This window comes from Miscanthus floridulus, chromosome 5 (assembly GCF_019320115.1).
Source record: "Miscanthus floridulus cultivar M001 chromosome 5, ASM1932011v1, whole genome shotgun sequence".
NCBI lineage: Eukaryota > Viridiplantae > Streptophyta > Magnoliopsida > Poales > Poaceae > Miscanthus > Miscanthus floridulus.
Window position 1 is genome coordinate 14,846,236 of NC_089584.1, and position 20,899 is coordinate 14,867,134.

The following is a 20,899-nucleotide window of genomic DNA, read 5'->3' on the forward strand; positions in this document are numbered from 1 at the left end:
GTCATCGACGGGAGTTTGCATATCTCTACCTTGCTCTTTACCTTCCGCATTTACATTGATTGTATTACTTCTTTTGCGGTAGAGATAGCAACACACTAGCAAAACCGTAGTTGCACATTTAGATAGTTCATCTTTTGCATAGGTTTTGCTAGGGTTAGAAAAAGAGGCCATAGTTTAGAGTTAGAATTTTAAGTTGCCTAATTCACCCCCCCCCCCCTTCTTAGGCGTCACGGTCCCTTTCAATTGGTATCAGAGCCGGTTGGCTCAATTTGGACCTTTGGCTTAACCGCCGTTGAGCCGACGCTATTTAGAGTGGTTGGGATGGATACCTCTAGGCCTCCGCACTTTGATGGCACTAACTTCCCTTATTATAAGGCTAGAATGGCTTGCCACCTTGAGGCGGTTGATTTGGGTGGATGGAAAGTCACTCGTGACGGGATGAAACCCATCAAGAATCCCGAAAAACCCACAAAGAGTGATGAAAAAGAAATGCATTTCAATGCTAGAGCTAAGAATTGCTTGTTTGAATCATTTAGCATGGAAGTTTGTCCAAACAAGCCCACACCCAAGACAAAGAAGAAGGCATGCAAGAACCAAGCCCTCACCTCAATAAGATCATGGGATGATTCTTCAAGTGAAGAACAACACCATCACAAGAGGTGAGGCCGCAAGCACTCATCATGAAGCTCTTCACGTGTGTGCCTTATGGCACGAGGTAACGAAAGCTCATCCTCTAGTGAGAGTGATAGTGATGATGATTTGCCTTCTTATGATAAAATTGTGCAACAAAATCTTAAATATGCTAAAGTTTGCACTAGTCAACAAAAGAAGCTCAAAAGTTTAAAAGAAAAGCTAGATAGTTCACAAGAAGCATACAAAACTTTGCTTGAACAATATGAGAACTTTGTTAATCTCAATGTTGAACTATCTACTAAAATTGAGCAACTTAAGGCTAGTGCAACAACAAATGAATGCACAATCAATGATGAGCAACTTGTAAAGAAAAATAAAAAACTAAAAGAAAAGTTTGCTAGCTCACAAGATGCTTATAAAAGTTTGCTTGCAAAAATAGAAACCATGTGCAAACATTGTGATGAGCTAACTAATAAAGTTGCTAATCTTGAAGCCGTTAGTACAACCCCCACTAAGGCATCTAAAAGGAAAAGTTCTAATACATCTAAAAATGATGCCTCTACTTATTGCAATGATTTATGTTTAGATTCATCTTTGTGCAACCAAGTTTGTGTTGAGAAAGTTGTTATAGATACATGCACACAAGAGGTTGCAAAGGAAAATGAGCAACTCAAGCAAGAAGTAGCTCGCCTCACCAAGGACTTGACTCAAGTGAAAGGCAAGGCGAAGCAAGCCCAACTTCATCAAGATAACACCGTCAAGGGAGTGAAGAAGCTTGATGAAGGACAAACCGTGGTTTGCTACGTGTGCCACAATGAAGGTCACAAGTCCTATGAGTGCAAGGTGAAGAATGGGGGAGGAGCAAAGAAGAAAGAGAAGAAGCAAACAAGCAAGCTCTCCAACACCTACACCAACAAGGTGGACAAGAAGGCCTCCACACCTTATCTCTTGAAGAAGAAGAAAAATGACAAGGTGGTGGCCATCAAGGTGAATAAGCAAGCCAACAATGGGGTCAAACGCTTTTGGGTGTCAAAGGAAATCATCTCCAACATGAAGAGCACCAAAAAGGTTTGGATCCCGAAAGGGAAGTGAGAAGTCTAATGGACTTCGGGGAATTTGGAGACTTGGCAAATGTATGGATGTATTTCATGGGGTGTATCATGATGGACAAAATCATTGCCAAGTGGGTTAGTGAATACTATGGACCCAAATTCCCCTTCCCATGTTAGGTAACTAGATCCAATTTACTTCAATTGGTATTTGATTTAAATTTTCCTAATTGGTATCTTTTAGCATCTAGTTACTATTCATGCCTAGGTTTGTATTTGCATGCTTATATCTTTTGTCATGCATACACTAGGTATTTCATATGGTAGGCTTGCTCGGTTTCTTTCTTATTCCTTGGAGCAATCCTACATGGTTTAAAAATTGTTTAGGAGCACGGCACATAGCTTGTCCTTTAATTATTCATCTAATATGTGCCAAAGTCCAACCTGTAGATAATTTCCCCTGAATATCATGTGCACAATTTTAGGGGGAGGTTACTCTACAAGTTGGATGCTTTGAGACTAACACCTTTTCAAGCTTATCATGTGTGTAGTAGTCTCATTGCAAGGAAAATGGAGTCCCCGGAGTTAAGCATCATACTTTAAAGATCCACCACCGGTTGCGAGTGGTAGAAATCAAATTGGTTTCCGCATGTGGTATTTCTAAACCAATATCATCATGTTGATTTCATTTTGATATTTATATGCTTTCTCCATGCCGTATATAAATTAAATTTCCTTGTGCAATACTTTGCCAATTATGCATATGCTTTGCCTTCTATCATATGTATGCATATATTTAGGGGGAGCTTAATCTATATAATGTGAGAGTCAAAACTTGTGATCTATTCCACTCTACATACAAAGGATCACAAAGTTTGACCCTCCCTTGTGCTACTAATGTCTTCCTTTTCGGTGTTTGATTCCAAAGGGGGAGAATCTAGAGGACCAAAAGCAAGCATTAATGTGTAGAAATGGTCCGAGAAAGGGAGGATAGTGGATTATGGATTAGCCTATGTAATGGGGAGAATTTATAGGAAGCAAGGCTTAAATCCATAAATACCACATGGGGACATTTGCAAGGGCAAGATAAGTTTCTATATAGTCTTACAAGTAGTATCTTTTAGCATCATATAATCTTGCCCCTTGTATTGCATCCTAGCAAGTAGGTAGTTTTTAAATGTCAAAATTCTATTATTTGCTTGCTTTGGTCGTGTTGTCATCAATCACCAAAAAGGGGGAGATTGTAAGGAAAATGGACCCTTGACCCATTTACTTTAGATTTTGATGTTTGATGACCAACACAACCAAATTGGACTAATGAATTTGTAAGTGATTGTTTTGTAGTTCAATAGGATGCAAGACATGACTTGGACAAAGGCGACGTGATGATCCGATGATCAACACCTCAAGCAAGACCTTAGAAGCACAAAGAGAAGACCCAAGATATCAAGCAAAGTCCAAGCATGAAGATAGGAACCAAGCCGTACGCAAGATCGTGAAGAAACAAGCTCGCAGAGGTGACCAGACGCTGGACCGGACGCTGGAAGAAGCGACCAGACGCTGGACCGGAGGCTCGACAGACAGGCGTCATCAGCAGCGACCGGACGCTAGCGGCAAAATCGACCGGACGCAGGACAGCAGAGTCCGGTCGAGTACAGAGGGGTTCCAGAGCGACGAAACTGCGACCAGACGCGTCCGGTGGCAGGTGACCGGACGCTGGCAGCGTCCTATCAAGTGTTCGCGGCTCCAACGGTCGGGACGATCGGACACGTCCGGTCAGGATGAGTTCAGCGTCCGGTCAGTAGCAGAAAAGCGGGATTTCGTCCCAACAGCTACTTTCTCCATGGCTCTTATAAATACAACCCCCAACCGGCCAAATGAGGTGTGTAGAGCTAAGAAAACATACCAAGGGTGTTGATACACCATTTTAGTGATCTCCACTTGCATAGAGCTTAGTGATTCATTAGGTGATTAGCGTAGGTGCTTTGTGAAGTGCTTAGGCTGATTAGACCATAGCTCATGCGCTTGCTCTAGGTTGAGGCCTAGTGTTTAGTGAGGTTTGCATATCTCTTACCACTCGGTGCTTGCGCGCACCATTGTTGTACATCGGAGGGGCTTGAAGTCTTGTGAGATCACACCAACCGCGTTTGTGGTGTGGCCGCCACCGTATACCGGAGGGAACAAGGCCCGCGGCGTTTCGGCCGAAAGCTTGATAGTGAAGACGGCGGGGAGCATCCGGGAGAGGCTTGCCGAGAGGCACGTCGGAGACCCACTTGCGCGTGGGGAAGGCCCGAGGCTATCCACGGAGTTACCCGACCGGGAGCTTGGCCCTAGCGAGGGATTCCTTGCGAGGGGCTCCAACGAGGACTAGGGAGAAGCTTGCGTGCTTCTCGATACCTCGGTAAAAATATTAGAGTCGTCGATGGGAGTTTGCATATCTCTACCTTGCTCTTTACCTTTCGCATTTACATTGATTGTATTACTTCTTTTGCGGTAGAGATAACAACACACTAGTAAAACCGTAGTTGCACATTTAGATAGTTCATCTTTTGCATAGGTTTTGCTAGGGTTAGAAAAAGAGGCCATAGTTTAGAGTTAGAATTTTAAGTTGCCTAATTCACCCCCCTTCTTAGGCGTCATGGTCCCTTTCATTGACGAAGCAGAGGTGACTCCCCTTTCCCCAGCGAGCGAGCTTTCGAGCCAAGGAGAGGCTCGAGCTTGTGCACAGGGACTTGTGTGGCCCGGTGACACCGGCCACACCGGGAGGACGACGCTACTTCCTGCTGCTCGTCGACGACCTCTCCCGCTACATGTGGGTGATGGTCCTCGGTAGCAAGGGAGAGGCTGTGACGCCATCAGGTGCGTGTAGGCTGCTGTGGAGGCGGAGTACGGCCATAAGCTGCGCGTGCTGCGCACCGACAACGGCGGCTGAATTTGCGTCGTACTGCACTGATGAGGGCATTCAGCGCCACTACTCTGCGTCATACAGCCCGTAGCAGAACAGCGTCGTCGAGCGGCGCAACCAGACGGTTGTGGGGATGGCTCGGGCCCTTTTCAAGCAAAGGGTGATGTCGACTGTCTTCTAGGGAGAGGCGGTGGTGTCGGTGGTCTACATCCTCAACCGCTCGCCTACCAAGGCGCTCAACGGTAGGACGTCATATGAGGCTTGGCATGGGCGCAAGCCGGCGGTCTCCCACTTGCGGGTCTTTGGCTGCCTCACGTTCGCCAAGGAGCTTGGCCACATCAGCAAGCTCGATGACAGGAGCACTCCGGGAGTGTTCATCAGCTACGCGGAGGGCTCGAAGGCCTACCGCATCCTCGACCCGAAGACACACCGTGTGCGCATGGCGCACAACGTTGTGTTCAACGAAGGGTGAGGATGGGCGTGGGACAAGGCAGTGGACGACGGCTCGGCTCCGACGTACGACGACTTCACTGTCGAGTACGTCCACTTCGAGGGAGCTGGGGGAGTAGGCAGCTCTTCTTCGATGAGCGTGTCTACCCCAGTCCCCGAGTCTCCACCAACCCCGACGCCTGCTACTCCGACAGCACCACACTCTCCAGCCAGGACCTCGGCTGCGTTGAGTTCTTCGTCGGCTCCACCACAGCTGGCACCAGCACCGACAGGCACCTCTCCGGGCACGTCTACTCCAACACCAGCTCGTGTCGAGCACAGCCCAGTTGAGCTCGCTACTCCGCTCTCTCACGACGAGGAGCGCATCGACACGTACCACGACGGTGAGCCGTTGCGGTACCGTACGATAGAGAACCTTCTCGGTGACCAGCCGGTGCCGGGACTGGTGCCTCACGACCTGGAGGCGCAGTTGCATCTTGCGTGTGACAACGGTGAGCCTCGATCGTTTGTTGAGGCCGAGAGACACGCGGCATGGCGCGCCGCGATACAGTTGGAGATGGATGCAGTTAAGAAGAACCGCACCTGGGAGCTTGTTGACTTTCCTCGTGGTCACCGCACGATCACCCTTAAGTGGGTGTACACGCTAAAGGGGATGAGCTTTGAGCAAAGCCCACACGAGGCGGCCATCTACCGACGGGGCAGTGGAGAAAATGCTCCGCTGGTGGGTGTCTACGTCGATGACTTGGTGATCACCGGCACCAAGGATGCGGAGGTGGCGGCATTCAAGGAAGAGATGAAGGCCACCTTCCAGATGAGTGACCTGGAGCCTCTCTCCTTCTACCTGGGAATCGAGGTGCACCAGGATGACTCCGGGATCACGCTTCGACAGACCGCCTACGCCAAGCGCGTCGTTGAGCTAGCTGGGCTCACCGACTGTAACCTAGCTCTCACTCCGATGGAGGAGAGGCTGAAGCTGAGCCGCGACAGCACGATGGAGGAGGTGGACGCTACGCAGTACCGGCGTCTTATGGGGAGCCTTCGCTACCTCGCCCACACACGGTCGGACTTGGCATTCTCCGTCGGCTACGTTAGTTGGTTCATGCAGCGACCGACGACGGAGCACCAGCAGGCTGTGAAGAGGATCATCCGCTACATTGCGGGGACTCTCGACCATGGCCTCTACTACCCTAGGTGCCCTGGGGTGGCACACTTCGTCGGGTACAGCGACAGCGACCACGCCGGCGACATCGACACTAGCAAGAGCACGAGCGGGATCCTCTTCCTCCTCGGCAAGTGCCTCGTTAGCTGGCAGTCGGTCAAGCAGCAGGTGGTGGCCCTGTCCAGCTGCAAGGCCGAGTACATAGCGGCCTCCACTGCTTTGACTCAGGCGCCCTGGCTCGCTCAACTGCTTGGTGATCTCCTCGGCAGAGACACTAGAGCGGTGGAGCTCAGGATGGACAACAAGTCCGCTCTGGCCCTGGCAAAGAACCCCGTTTTTCATGAATGGAGTAAGCACATTCGGGTGAGGTACCACTTCATCCGAGGCTGTTTGGAGGAAGCGAGCATCAAGGCGAGCTACATCAACACCAAGGACCAGCTTGCGGACCTGCTTACCGAAGCCTCTTGGGAGGATCAAGTTTCTTGAGCTCTGCTTCAGGACCGGGATGGTTCAACTTTCCCACAAGACGACGCACAAGACTTAGGGGGAGAATGATGGGATAAGTCTCTGTGTTGGCTGGTCTTTGTGGGGCTGCCGCAGGCTGCAGCATATGGTCATTGTGGCTGCATGGTGGTCTTGCTGCCCATCAAGGACAGCATCTTTGACTGGCTAGGACAGCATCTTAGCATCTAGGACAGCATCTTAGCATGTTAGCATAGTATTTGTGTGAGAAATAAACTAGAACTAAAAAATGTTCCAACTCCTAGTGTCATCATCTCTCGATGAGAGTAAGAATTCTACTACTACCAAGAGTAAGAATTCAACGACTAACATTCTGGACTGGAGGATATGGATATGCCGTTTGTTTGCTGGCTTGCTTATTTGTTTGTTTGCAACGACAATGATAAGGCCACTCGTGCCAGACAAGTCCACAGCTAGTATGCCCATTACATACCAATGCATTGGGGATCCACCGCCGTGAATGATTTATTTGCCGACGACATTGGAGAAGCAACAGCAAGATAGCATCCGACTGACGTGATTAAGTCGTAACTGAGCAACTGTATATATACACACATACCTCACGCTCACACGATTTACGAACTCGCCGTGAGGCCGGGCCGGCGAGATACGCAATAACCCCTCAAGTCATTTTCACCGCCGTATATATATATATATATATATATATATATATATATATGGATCCCCGTAACACGCACTGTCCTTGGTCATCGCAGCAAATGGACACGTACGCACACATGAACTGTACACTATCCGTTATGCGTCACCTGCAGCGGCAAGTCGGCAACATACACGAGAACTGACACTACAGGAACTGCTGGCTTCCCCGAGTGCCAGTTGCACTCAGGGAAGGCCCAGTTGCACTCGGGGAAGCCTTCCCCGAGTGCAACACTTGGGGAAGAGCCTCCGGCTAATCCTCTCACGGAAAAGTCGCCTTCCCCGAGTGTCAAAAATCGTGCACTCGGGGAAGGCTTTGCCGAGTGCCGTGTTGGCACTCGGGGAAGACTTGACGCCGTTGGCCGACGGCCGACGTCGTTTTTTTTTTTATTTTCTTCCCCGAGTGCAACACTCGGGAAAGATTTTTGAATTTTTTTTTTTAAATACTCTTCCCCGAGTGCCACAGCTCAGGCACTCGGGGAAGAAATTTGTTTTTTTTTAAAAAAAATCCCTCTTTCCCGAGTGCCACAGCACAGGCACTCGGGGAAGCCACCTCTAAATTTTTTTGTTTTTGTTTTTTGCTTTTCCATGTAAACAACAAAGCATATATATATATCACAAACCACAAATCAACACCAATATGTCACAAACCACATTTATATATCACAAACGACCAAATTTGTCCGAAATCCACAATATATTACAAACCACACGTTCAAAAGTACACACTATTCCAAGTTCACAAGTTCAATACATAAAAACGACTCCGAAGGCGGCTCACGGTGACTGTGAGGGGTGGGACGCCCCAGCGTGCGATCCCGGCGACGGTCCAGGTGGGGATGGCCCGACGTGCGATGCCGGCGACCCTTCGACATGGTTCGACGCTGCCCCCGATTGATGCTGCAAAAAAGAGAGGAGATTGCACGTGAGTGACAAGATAAAAATGTAAGGAGTTTAAAGAAAAGTTGAAAATTTCGGCAACACCTCCCCTGCACGGGGAGGTTTCCAAAACCTGCAAGAAAAACGTCGGCACGAAGGCCGACAACCACATTTCCGGCACGAAGGCCGACACATCAACAAATCCGGCACGAAGGCCATCACTAGGTTTGACACTAAGCATGAGCAAAGAAAGTAAAACATCCGTACTCATACTCACCGGAGTAGACTCTAGACGATGTGGTGGTGGTGGTATGATCAGGCAACAAGAAATAAATTGAAGTGAAATAAGCACAAAACATCAAAATGCTCTGGTTAACTGAAGAAAAAACATACCCACTGATATGCAATCAGCATTGCCCATAGCACTACAGATGGAATTCCCTAGCCTGCTAAACAACTATTACGTGTCTTCAGGTCACATGTGGTACTGGAAGGAGGAATGAAAACTCAAAATAAATGCTCACCCCATGTTTCTCCATCAATGAAGCAGGGTGGAAAAAATCAGGAGATTGATCATAAAGAACTGTCGCCCTGGAATTGCAGACTAGAGAATGTGAACAGCAGTCCTTCATATATATGGAGAAAACTATGTTTAAGTTTGATCAGTCTACCTGATTCCCCAATTTTGAGCAAGCTCATGCTGCATTGCTTTTGTAACACAAAAGGCACCATCAGCCATCTGCCCAAAGTGCTTCTCAAACCTATAGAATACAGAACAAGTTACTATATTAACAGATATTTTCAAGTAAAGGAACAAAATTCTGGAACACCAAGTTATATATGTCATGTTAATCTTAACAGAAGATAAACGATCAGGGTAAAATGGATTACCAGAAATATATTTTGACTATAATGTGACTTCTTCCATGTCAATCAAGCGATACATGCTACCTTGGATTCTCTCCCTCCTTTCTATGATTTCTATATTTACACAGAGTTGTTGATTTTCAGGTATATGCTAATTCATAGGCAGTACTTTATTCCTATATATGTACTCTCTCTTTCCTTGATTAATCTCTCTCGCTAATGAAATTATCATATGACTATCTTTATTTTTTTCAGAAAAATATACCTCTGATGAATGTAAAAAATAATAATGTATGGAGGTCTATTTGGATTACTGTATGCTCAAAATTATCTTTACTAAATAAGAGATTTGTGATGTCGGGAACTCTACAAGATCTTTGCACTCAAAGAAAAGAAATGTGTTGTATAATTTGTATCAATGATTTAGACATCTCTGCTCCTCAAACTTCTTGGCATTAGTTGCCGTGTCATTCATGGCTATCTCTTTCCCCTCCTGTATTGCATGCTTGGTGTTCTGAACATCGGATAGGTAACTGTAAGGACTATTCCTTCCTTCACGTCACTCCAAAATCTTTCCATGGCCAATAGATAATTTTTTGCTACTGCGGAAGCAATCAACTGCGCGCAGCAAGCTGGAGAGACGGTTCGAGTGCAGCCCTGCCCAATTTAACCGAAACACTGCTAAAACGAGATGGTGGATTTAGGAGGAGTGGACCTGGTTATCGAGCGAGAGGGAGTGGTACTGCATCCGCGGGCTGCGACCGATGTCGCCCAGTACCACGACTGCCGCGCGCTTCCTCCTCTCCGTCGCCTCCGCCATCGCCGTCGCCGTCAGCCTACGGACAGGGATGGAACCGGTGAAGGACATGGGTGTACACATGCACAGCCGATTAAGTTAGGTTTTGGGTGCTCGGTTTAGCACATCAGGAAGAGAAGGGAAATGGTGCGAGCGGGAAAACCTGGCGGACGCTCGTCGTGGGCGAAGGGTCCAACGAAGACCTCCGGCTCCTGACGCAGGGCGGCGGCGGCGGCGGCGTAGCCCAGTCGTCGCAGGCAGAGAGAGAGAGAGAGAGAGAGAGAGAGCGCCGGCAGGGCCTGCGGGGGCTGCGGGGGCGCACGGCGCGGGGGCTGCGGGGGCGCGCCGACAGGGCCTGCGGGGGCGCGCGGCGCTGCGGGGGCTGCGGGGGCGCGCGGCGCGGGGGGCTAGCTACGGCAGCAGCGGGGGCGCGCAGCCCAGGGGGCAAGCTGCGGCGGCGGCGGGGGCTGCGGGGGCGCGGTGGCGCTGGGCCAGCGAGCGGCAGCGGCGGCGGGTGTGGGTGTGGGGTGGCCTGTTAGGTTTAGATAAGGCCTGCTGGGCTTTTTTTTTTTAAGTCTTCCCCGAGTGCCCTGTCCTGCCACTCGGGAAAGGGCCTCGTCTCCGAGTGGCAGGAAATGCACTCGGGGAAGAATTTTTGTTTTTTTGTTTTTTGTGCATAATTTTTTTTGTGAGGCCTTCCCACATTATTTAAAACTCCCTATTCAAATTTGGGACAATTTTGATTTTTTTTTGTTATATTTCGTTAGTTTTTTTCGTTTCGTTGAATTTTTTTGCATACTTCAAATTTGAACTGTAGGTGCATGAAATAATGGAATTTGGTGATTCAAAAAATTATATTAATGATATTTGGTGTATGTTGAGGCCTTATCCAGGAACTCGCATGAAATGTCGAGCATCTTGTTGACGTAACATGACGAACAACTTGCGAGAAAAGTGTTTTTAAATTATATAAAATCCGAACGAAGTCCAAAAATCACGAAACTTGTCTGGGCGTCGTGTTATCGCATGTAGAGGCTATGAGAAAAAATCGAGAAGGTTTCGAGCAAGTTGCGATGTCGGATGCCTAAAACCTAGACATCTCTGCATGTGATCACTTGTAGAGGCATGCGGAGATGTCTGGGTTTTAGGCATCCGACGTCGCAACTTCGTCGAAACCTTCTCGATTTTTTATCATAGCCTCTACATGCGATAACACGACGCCCAGACAAGTTTCGCGATTTTTGGACTTCGTTCGGATTTTATATAATTTAAATACACTTTTCCCGCAAGTTGTTCGTCATGTTACGTCAACAAGATGCTCGACATTTCATGCGAGTTCCTGGATAAGGCATCAACATACACCAAATATCATTAATATAATTTTTTGAATCACCAAATTCTATTATTTCATGCACCTGCAGTTCAAATTCGAAGTATGCAAAAAAATTCAACGAAACGAAAAAAACTAACGAAATATAACAAAAAAGTTAAAATTGTCCCAAATTTGAACAGACAGTTTCAAATAATGTGGGAAGGCCTCACAAAAAAAATGAGGTAAAAAAAAACAAAAAAAAAATAAAAATTCTTCCCCGAGTGCCAGGGAAGGCACTCGGGGAAGAGGCCCTTTCCCGAGTGTCAGAACAGGACACTCGGGGAAGAGGCTGCCTTCTTCTGCCGCCTTCTTCTGATGACAAGCAGGACTGAAGATAAGATGGCTGCCTTGCCATTGGCCACTGCTGAAGCATGTGATGCTAATGCTGCTCTAATTATGAATGGTGATCTTCGTGCTCTCAAACCTATCTTCCAAATCTATGGAAGGCGGCAGATTTTTGCTGGCCCTGTTGTGACACTGAAGATCTTCGAGGATAACGTTCTGCTCCGTGAGTTCCTTGAGGAGAAAGGTCACGGCAGGGTCCTGGTGGTTGATGCCGGTGGGAGCATGCGCTGTGCAGTTTTGGGTGGCAACCTTGCCCAGCTGGCGCAGAACAACGGGTGGGCTAGCTGGTGTCGTGGTCAATGGCTGCATCAGGGACGTCGATGAGATAAATGGTTGTGACATTGGCGTCCGGGCTCTGAACTCACACCCTATCAAGTCAAACAAGAAGGGCGTCGGTGAGAAGCATGCTCCTGTGACCTTTGCAGGGACTAGAATTTGCGATGGAGAATGGCTCTATGCCGATTCTGATGGCATTCTTATCTCAAGATCAGAATTGACTGTGTAGGCCTGTTCTTATGTTATGTGTGAACTTGTAAGAATGTATCATAGCTGAATTACATGACTAGTGGGAATACTTTGGATGCTTCGACAGTATCTTTTGATATATATATATATATATATATATATATATATATATATATATATATATATATATATATATATATATATATATATATATATATATATATATATATATATATATATATATATATATATACACAGGATAATGTCAATACATATTTACGATAGTTAGGTTACTATAACACATGGAGATATTTACCATAACGTTATAGTAAACCACTTAGTAAGGAGTTACTGTAATCTCATAAATTAACATAGTAATTATTGTAACTCAAAGTGGCTATAGAATAAGTTATTTTGTAGCCAGCTACATGGTAGTAGTTATATATATATATATATATATATATATATATATATATATATATATATATATATATATATATATATATATATATATATATATATATATATATATATATAGACACACACACACACACACACACACACACACACACACCTCTGAAAATCATTGCATCAGACATGTGAATTGTGACTAAATTGGGTATCTCCGTATTTCTTTCACAATGGTCTTGACTCGTGAAACTCTGAATGGCTGATTTTTTTTTTTTGAAATGGTAATTTCATTCAAAGCTTAAATACAAGATACAGATATGGGGCAAAAATTGCCCCATTGAAAGTTTTCCAGAGCCATGTGCATAGTACAATTTGTAGAATTAGTCCAAGACTCGCAAGAGAACAAGCAAGAACTAGGAACTACAGTCCGCCTTGCTTTCTTTGCGAGATTGTCAGCCACAAAATTTGCATCTCTACCAATTTTAATGATAGAATGTGTCATATTTGCTGTAAGGGTGACGAAGGAAAGGACATGCTGGCCATTTATGAGGGGAGAAACAAGAACAGCCTCGAGGGTGCGTGTTTCAATGTGTACTGTATATGAACTCTGTGACATGGGACTTGGGAGTAACTTCAAGAGTATATACACCTGCCCGGCTGCCCTCCAAAAACAGTTTATGTAGTAGCGTAGGGGTGTCCAAACAATTGTGCACCTTAGGCAGTTTGTGGCAAACTGTTTTGAACATCCTGGCTGCTGGTACCGGTTGGAGAAAGCGGTTGCGGCTGCGATTGTTTTAGTTAGAAAGTTGCAGCTGTAACAGTGTTTAGCACTTTAGAAGTTGCAGCCGCAGCCAAGCGAACAGGCAAAACTAACGTGCACCAAGCCCATGATGGGTTCTTTCCCTAGGGTTGTTAGTTGTACCTGTGGCAGCAATCCCTGCTACGTAAATCATTTTGTACCTAGTCCTTTTGCAGCCTACTTAATTTGTTTCGGTGGTAAGTACAGCTAGGGAAAAATAAGAAAATTACAAGAGACTAATGTGGCCACTACACTGTTTCAGAAAAGAGACATGACGACTCCATTCCCCACCCAACCCTAGGAGCCCCTGGCTCCCTCCTCGCCGCCGCCGCCGCCCTCACCCTGCCCCCTCCCCTCCCCTCCTTGCGTCCACGCCCCCCTCCTCTCCACACCCGCGCGCAGGAGTGCACGAGCGCATGGCGCGGTCGTTGCCGCCGCCCGCGTCGTACCCCTCCACTGGCGTCCCTCAGACGCTGGGAGCAGATGCCGTCGCCGCGGCCACCTCCTCTATCAGCACCCCACCGCCCCCTCCGCCGCCGGGGTCAGCCGCGGTCACCTTGCTGCCGTTCGTTGGGGCCAGATCTGGCTCCCCGCCGCCGCCTGCGTTGGACAACGACCCGTTGACCCTGCTGGGGACTAGGGGCGTGAGCCCACCTCCGAGTGCATCGCCCCGTCGACCACAGGCCGCCACGGTGACACAGCTAAATTCTACCCAGGTTGCTCCTCAGGAGGGCGCACGAAGCACCATCGGTGGGCGGACGACGACGTCGAGGAATCTGATGACGACCACCCCACAACCTACCTGGATGCCGCTTGTCACCCAGCGAAGCCGGTGGCTACGTCCCCACCGCCCCAGTAACTTCACTCTTAAGCGCGAATTCTCCACCCTTGCTCTCATGTGCCAACACCAAAGTGTCCCAAACACTTGTGCACGTGTGTTAGCATTTTTACAAAAGCATTTTCAAGGGCATGTTAGCTCCCTAGGCTCCAAATGCACATGCAATGAGTTAGATCACCTAGTGACACTTGATAACCGCATCAACCATGAATTCTCACCTCTTCATAATACGGCTATCTATCATAAATCCAATCACATACTCTATTGCGTCTTGATTGGCAAAACAAAATGGTCCTATCTCATATACCTTTGTCTTGACCACCATTTTGTTTTTCTCTTTCTTCTTTTTCAAGTTGGAGCACTTGATCACCATCATTTGGCCATCTCCATCACCATGAGTGTCATCTAGTTCCATCACTTGGACTTGGACCAACCTATCTCATCTATACACTTAGATCATAGGGTTAGTCCAATAGTTTTTATCAATTAGCTAAAATCAAACTAGGGCTTTCAGCTGCAGCTCCGGCGGCCGCCCAGCTGGAGGATGAGGCCACGGTGGTGGTCTCCTGTGTCTACACCAGCAGCCTTCTAGGAAGGCGCAACACAGACGCCGTCCTAGCACGTCGACTTGGTGCTACAGACACCACCACCACGCCGCGCCCAACTCAGTGGGTAGCGAACTCACCACCGGTGTCGCCCTAGGCACACAGGTCAATGCATCCACGAGGCACGAAGAGGGCTACCCGCCAGGTTTCGGTCCGGTCGATCTCACGGCGGATGCCGGCCCTCTTGGTACGCCACTGGTGGATAACCACCAGATCGTGGACCACAAAGCCTCCGTCAACTGCCGCCTCGAGAACTTCATTAAGAAAGTGACACGTAAGAGGGCCTCCTTGATGATTCGTGAGTCGCCCAAGCTGTCACCTGTAACGGTGGTGTTGCCGCTGCGAAGCAAGCGTCTAGGTGCTCAAAGGCTCTCTCGGTTGCCTGTTTCCAAGCGAGGTGAGATCCTAACCATGCAGTGAGTGTGTTTGGTCACGGGTCTGTCAACGCCAAGCACATCAGCGAAGAATTCCTATGAGGCGCTCTACGAGGCCGAGCCCAACGCTTCGAACATCGCAGCGCTGGAAGCGCTCTTCCACGGCGTCGGGAATGAGTCGCGCTGGCATCAGCAGAAGTGCAAGCCTCTTCCTAGTCTGTGTCGCTACTCTTATCCACACATCTTATCCATCCGCTGAATAACGCTCTATGCTGACTGAAAAGTTGACTGAAACTACTGGGACATGCATGGTTATCTTATCTGTCCATTGGACGAAGCACTTACAGAGATGCATCATCAGAGAACCAGCACTGAAGTGCTTTGTATTATCCGTTATCTGTATCAAGCAAAGTTTTGTTGTTATTATCAAATCTTTTACAGATACTAGTAGTAGCAAAAAGCAGACCAATTGCAGGCCGGCCGATCGATTAGTAACAACCACTTAAGTAAGTGAGCTGCAGCGAAATGAAGGCGCCCGTGGCGGCGGAACTGGGCGAACCGGACGTACAGAGACGCCACATGCATCCCCTGCAAGAGCCAAAGAGGAGGAGGCCGGGCCGGGAGGGAGGGAGGGACGACGACGACAGAGCTGCGATCCACGGATAAGACTACCCACAATGCTGAGAGAGGAGAGAGAGTGTTGGAGCATCCGCTAACGCTGTAGGTACGCGTGCACGTATTGGACGACGCCACCAGACATGATCAATCCGGAACAGTACAGTACTCATGCAGATCGATGGATCCGTCGCGGGGTGCACCGTGATAAGATCGGTCCAAGTTTCATATGCATTAAATAGTTTGCTACATAAGTATTTTTATGATATGACAGTGCATTTAAGAAGAGAGAGAAGAGAAATAAGTTTCATCTCGCACGACTATCAACTTTCTACGAAATTAAGGCCCCGTTTGGCAGGGCTTCTCCATCGGCTTCAGAAGCCGTTTGGAGCCGTTTTCTACCAAACGGGGTAAAGTAAAATAGCTTCACTTGTGAAGCCCCTAAAAATAGGCTCTCACAGTGATTTGGGGTGGGATGGAGCCAAAAAAAAATGGCTTCTCCCGGCTCCTCCTCCAGGCCCCTAAAAACATGCTCTCACAGGGAAGCCATTTTGCCAAACGGTTTACCAAAACCGTTTCAACTCCACCGGTGGAACTGTTCGTGGAGCTGAAGCAAAAAAAATGGCTTCACTAATGAAGTAAAGCTCTGCCAAACGGGGCCTAAATGTCTATGAAACTTTATATTGAGGGTAGGTGTTCCATCCAAGTTTTATTTTATTTTTTATGACATGCACTACTACAATAAGCATTTGTAGGGACGGTTGACGATGGTTTGTAGAGGCGGCTCGGCCAGCCGCCCCTACCATACCATCTCTACAAATCATACATTTATAGGGGCGGTTCCTAGACCGCCCCTACAAATCGATTTGTAGAGGCGGCTCATAACACCAGCCGCCTCTACAAAATCGATTTATAGGGACGGCCGTAGTACCAGCCGCCCCTATAATACATGTTTGTAGGAGCGGTTCAGTCTAGAACTGCCCCTATAGTACATTTTTTCGTAAAAAAAATTCAAATTTATAATTTAAATTCGACCGGAACATATATATATATATATATATATATATATATATATATATATATAATATGCATATATAATTCAAATATGACCAGAACATATATAATTCAAATCTGATCACAAGCACAAGAGCATTATATAAACTACCATTACAAGTCCAATTCACAAGAATATATACAATCCATCATTAAATAGATATAATTCACAAGTCTAATTCGTTCCACAAGTCCAAACCGTCACACAAGGTAAGACCAATGTCAAATTCCATACACATTATTATCAACGGCCTAGAACTAGCCTTTCAGTCTCACGAAGGTGTTGGTACTGAGGATTTTTACCTAAGTCAGAATCTCGGTCATGGTAGGTGCCTTTGACGTGTACAATCTGGTCCAATATAAAGTTACATTACGGAATAGTCCTCTGAATTCCTTCGGCTCAAGGATCTCCCCTGCCAGCCCGACCTCCGTTATCACATAGCATGCCTTATCTGGATATTGGTTTGCTTTTCTATCCCCTCATTTCCTCTTTGGCTTGGTAGTCATGTTCGTGGTTGTGTCTTGAGGTTGTGGAGCAGAGGCCTCAATGTCCGTCTCTATGGATGTTGCATCTGCTCTCCTTTCCTCTACTCCGTCTTGTCCGGTGAGATGTTGCGGACGTCGACGTCGTCTTTTTCGAGTTTTAGGAGGGACCTGTATATACGACAGGTCAAAATGTTAGCAGAGGTAACACAGCCAAAGTTTTAGCAAAATTTACAAGGTAAGGCTTTATCCCTACCTTCTCGTTCGGATCAAAATCCTTGTCCAAATCTTCCTCCGTTGGCCTCCTTCTGGCTTCACGTGGGAAAGGATCCTCGGGACTTACATATCCCTCTTCTGAGTTCTCATCATCATCATCCTCTTCTTCTTCGCCTTCAGCAGCCTCTCCTGCTCTTCCTTCTGCTCCCCCTTCCTCCTCGTCACACTGCTCCTGAGTAAGCATCACTTCTAGATCATTTTCTAACTCGTTATCGAACTGCTCCTGAGTAAGCTGGTCATCTAGTGCTTGCTCCTCATAGGTTGGCTGCTCATCATGCTCGGGGTATCGGGCTGCACTGTCTGGTGTCTGCGACATTATTTCGCGCTTTGTTCTAATTGATGCAAGAAAGTGTGCTTTAGGTACGTGAGAAGGTATAAGAAATCAAAAAGGTCTATAAACCAAAGTAGTCCTATAAAACAACAATATATCGAAAAAACGAGTAGTAGCAATAGTAGAGGCCTCAGAAGCATGTCAATCATCATTTGATCATGAACTTGGAGCATCAAGGCATCATAACAGAGAAGAAAGGAGAAGGTAATGTAGGGGCGGCTGGTAATGATGTCAAATTCCTCACAAGTTCTTGATCATCAGCTAATATTCCATATAATGTATGGACTTGGACAATTTCATCATCGGCAAAACAAAGAAGAGGAGAGGAGAGGGGAGATTTGGCAAAAAAAACCTACAGTTCCCAAAAGAAAGGAGAGGGGGAGAACTTTTAGGCTTCTTGATGCAAAAAAAAACAAAAAATCAACCGGGCATAGGATCAGTCGGAGCTCTCAGAGTTCCCAAAAGAAAGCAAGCACCATGGGGTTGAAACTGAAATGATTAAACCAAACGTCTGTAGTTCAAATTCACCATTCTAATTCCACCACGATTCTTGCTGATTCTACTAGAAGTCTAGAAACAATCGAGACAACACAGCACAAAAATTATATTGCTAACTGAAATTACTAACTGATATTGCAATCTGCAAGCTAACTGAAAGCACATCGAAATTAAAAACTGAGATTACTAACAAATACCAGACAGAAAATACAATTGAAAATGACAACATAGCTACCAAAAACTAAAAATAACTGATATTACAAAACTGCAAGCTAACTGAAGAAATAATGGGAGGAACTTCTGGCCTATGCACCATGATGCATAGCCTAGTGCATTACAATGTTTCATTAACAATAGGTGTTATGATAATTGAAAAAAAATATTGAAGGAGACATTGCCTATTACTCAATGTCCATCTGTGCTTAGCAAAGTACCCAGCCCAGGACTGTAACATTCTAAGTTCTGCATGCTGTGAGGGCCATCTTTGAGCATCCTACAGCTGCAATAAACACAATTGCCACTTTACTTTGGTGAGAATTATTCTAGTTTGATTAAAAACTGTTTGAACCTCACTTTATCTTTTACTAGTCTGACAGGCATTCAACTGCTATAACATTTGGTGTCTTTTTGTCTTTTCAGCCCTCATGAGGATGCTGGTAATTAGCCCTCACCTGGTCACAGACAAGGTTTACTTGCACAAGACAGTCAAACATGCTATTAAATGTGGTGTTATCGATCAGTGGATGCTTGCACGAGAGCGGGGCTTCCTTCCCAAAGAAAGAGCAGATCCAACCAGTGAGCAGTATGAAGTGAGGTTCATTATAGAGAAGGAATACCACACACTTCCTGATGCCATGCAATTAGAAAACTCGTCAACCAGTGAACTTGCATACGTGGAGTGAAAGGACAGGCCATTGGTGTCTATATACCGGATTCCTTTATTTATTTATGGAAACTGGCTTGTCGCTGCAGTTAGCTAAAGTTGGTATTCAGAAGAATTAGCTTAAACATGCAGATTTTAGGTTGGTCGAGTATAGGTTGATAGCCCCCAAAGTAAGACTAACATATTGATAGCATCAAATTTTCTATCAAGACAATGCAAATGTGACTGATGCCAGAAAATTTGCCTAGAATGCAACCTTTGTTCATTCTTGATTTCTCTGCGACCCATGTTCTATTAGATCGCTACCTTATGCCAGTGGCACCACTACTAATTGTGGAATGGAGCTCCTTTGATCTTATCGTCTATATGCACCAAATGTTATTTATCATATATCCAGTGTATCAAAAATATATTATGTGACTGACCTGTCTAGTCTGTTTCCTTTTCAGGTAAAAGAGAATTTTTTCTTAACATTGGATGACATATTTATTCTGGTCCAAATTGAGTCTGCTGTTGGCTGTTCTATGCCTATTACAACAAGGCACGGACACCAAGGATAGATTTTAAAAAAAATCGACCTACCAAGGATAGATTTTGTTGTTTCGCATTCGTGCATCACTGAATAGTGGACATGGATCATTGGGACAGAAAAAAGAGGAACAGAGAACAATGTTCATTGCAAGAAAAAAAAGGAACAATGAATATGGAGGAATTGTTTTACTTCAAGCAAAGTAAGTTTCTGGTAGCTGTACCTATATTTGGTAGTATGCATTACATGTTCTGGTTTCTACTATTAATAAAGCACCTCATATATACATTAATGTTGGACCCAGGGTTTCAAAAGGTAGAGCTAATTGGAAGTATCAAATCGGATGAGATTTTTAAAGCCAGCTGTTTAGAAAATATAAGTTGAGTTTTCTTTCATGAATTGCTGTCATTTGTCCTTGCAGTAGAAAAGGGATGTCAAGTAGATGTGTCTTCTTGAATATTGGGCATTTGCATTAAGTTGGCTTCCCTCAAATTTAATTTCTGGCTTCTTCACCCTGATAGTAGTCGATTAAGCTAATGAAAAAAGTTTATGTAACAATTGATGTAGAAAAGAATAGACTGGTACCAGGTTTTGTATAAAGCAGATTTTACTATACATAGAGCGTAGTCTGCAACTGTGCATCGGCAAGGCCGACTGGAAAACAATGAAAGCGCAATAAATTTCAACAGTTCAAGACATTCTGAATTCTTCACATATTACACGGTCTTAGTGTTGACATGTCCTACCGTTTTGTTTTTGTAAAAACATATAAGTCTATAGGTGAAGTTGAAGCAAAATACATTGTCAAAACAAATATAATTAGTGTGAGGAAGATTTATTATTGTGCTGCTGTACAAAACGTGTGCAATTGTGAAATAGACAGCTTGCTTTCTCATTGCTTATGAAAGAACAAAGTACCATATTATGTATGTGACAGTATGTAGGTATTGAACAAATGGTAGACAAATTGAGAAGGAGCAAGCTCATAATGCAAAAATAATAGGAAATTTATATAACTGAAACTGAGCCTGATTCTATGGTGAAATTATTTTCATTCATCACAGGATTTTATTGGATGTTTACACAAATTTTGAGCACCTTTCTG

The 20,899-nt window shown here is 45.8% G+C and overlaps 1 protein-coding gene and 1 pseudogene across 7 annotated transcripts; one reads left to right on the forward strand and one right to left on the reverse strand.

The window, feature by feature from the left end:
* Positions 1 to 8,016: 8,016 nt before the first annotated feature.
* On the reverse strand, positions 8,017 to 10,321 carry LOC136451587 (UDP-glycosyltransferase TURAN-like). Of its 7 annotated transcripts, none has more exons than XR_010758611.1 (6): positions 10,081 to 10,310; positions 9,837 to 9,957; positions 8,926 to 9,015; positions 8,779 to 8,845; positions 8,648 to 8,700; positions 8,017 to 8,275 (listed from the first exon to the last, which is right to left on the reverse strand). XR_010758611.1 is itself a non-coding variant. In XM_066452283.1 (6 exons), exons 3-6 carry the CDS (start codon positions 8,991 to 8,993, stop codon positions 8,115 to 8,117), a joined length of 360 nt encoding a protein of 119 aa, XP_066308380.1. In that variant the 5' UTR covers positions 8,994 to 9,015; positions 9,837 to 9,957; positions 10,081 to 10,321; the 3' UTR covers positions 8,017 to 8,114. The 7 variants fall into 7 exon arrangements, 1 of the variants encoding a protein (XP_066308380.1); XR_010758612.1 differs by having other exon boundaries at positions 8,648 to 8,703; XM_066452283.1 differs by having other exon boundaries at positions 8,648 to 8,711; positions 10,081 to 10,321.
* Positions 10,322 to 11,619: 1,298 nt separating this feature from the next.
* Positions 11,620 to 12,228, forward strand: LOC136451588 (putative 4-hydroxy-4-methyl-2-oxoglutarate aldolase 2; annotated as a pseudogene).
* The last annotated feature ends 8,671 nt before the right edge of the window (positions 12,229 to 20,899 follow it).

Bases quoted from the DNA above. Each gene is read 5' to 3' on its own strand.
- LOC136451587 (XM_066452283.1), bottom strand. From the start codon at position 8,993: ATGGCTGATGGTGCCTTTTGTGTTACAAAAGCAATGCAGCATGAGCTT. The intron at 8,846-8,925 runs GTAGACTGATCA...CTGCAATTCCAG, and splicing joins GCTCAAAATTGGGGAATCAG to GGCGACAGTTCTTTATGATC. The intron at 8,712-8,778 runs GTGAGCATTTAT...GACACGTAATAG, and splicing joins CATTGATGGAGAAACATGGG to TTGTTTAGCAGGCTAGGGAA.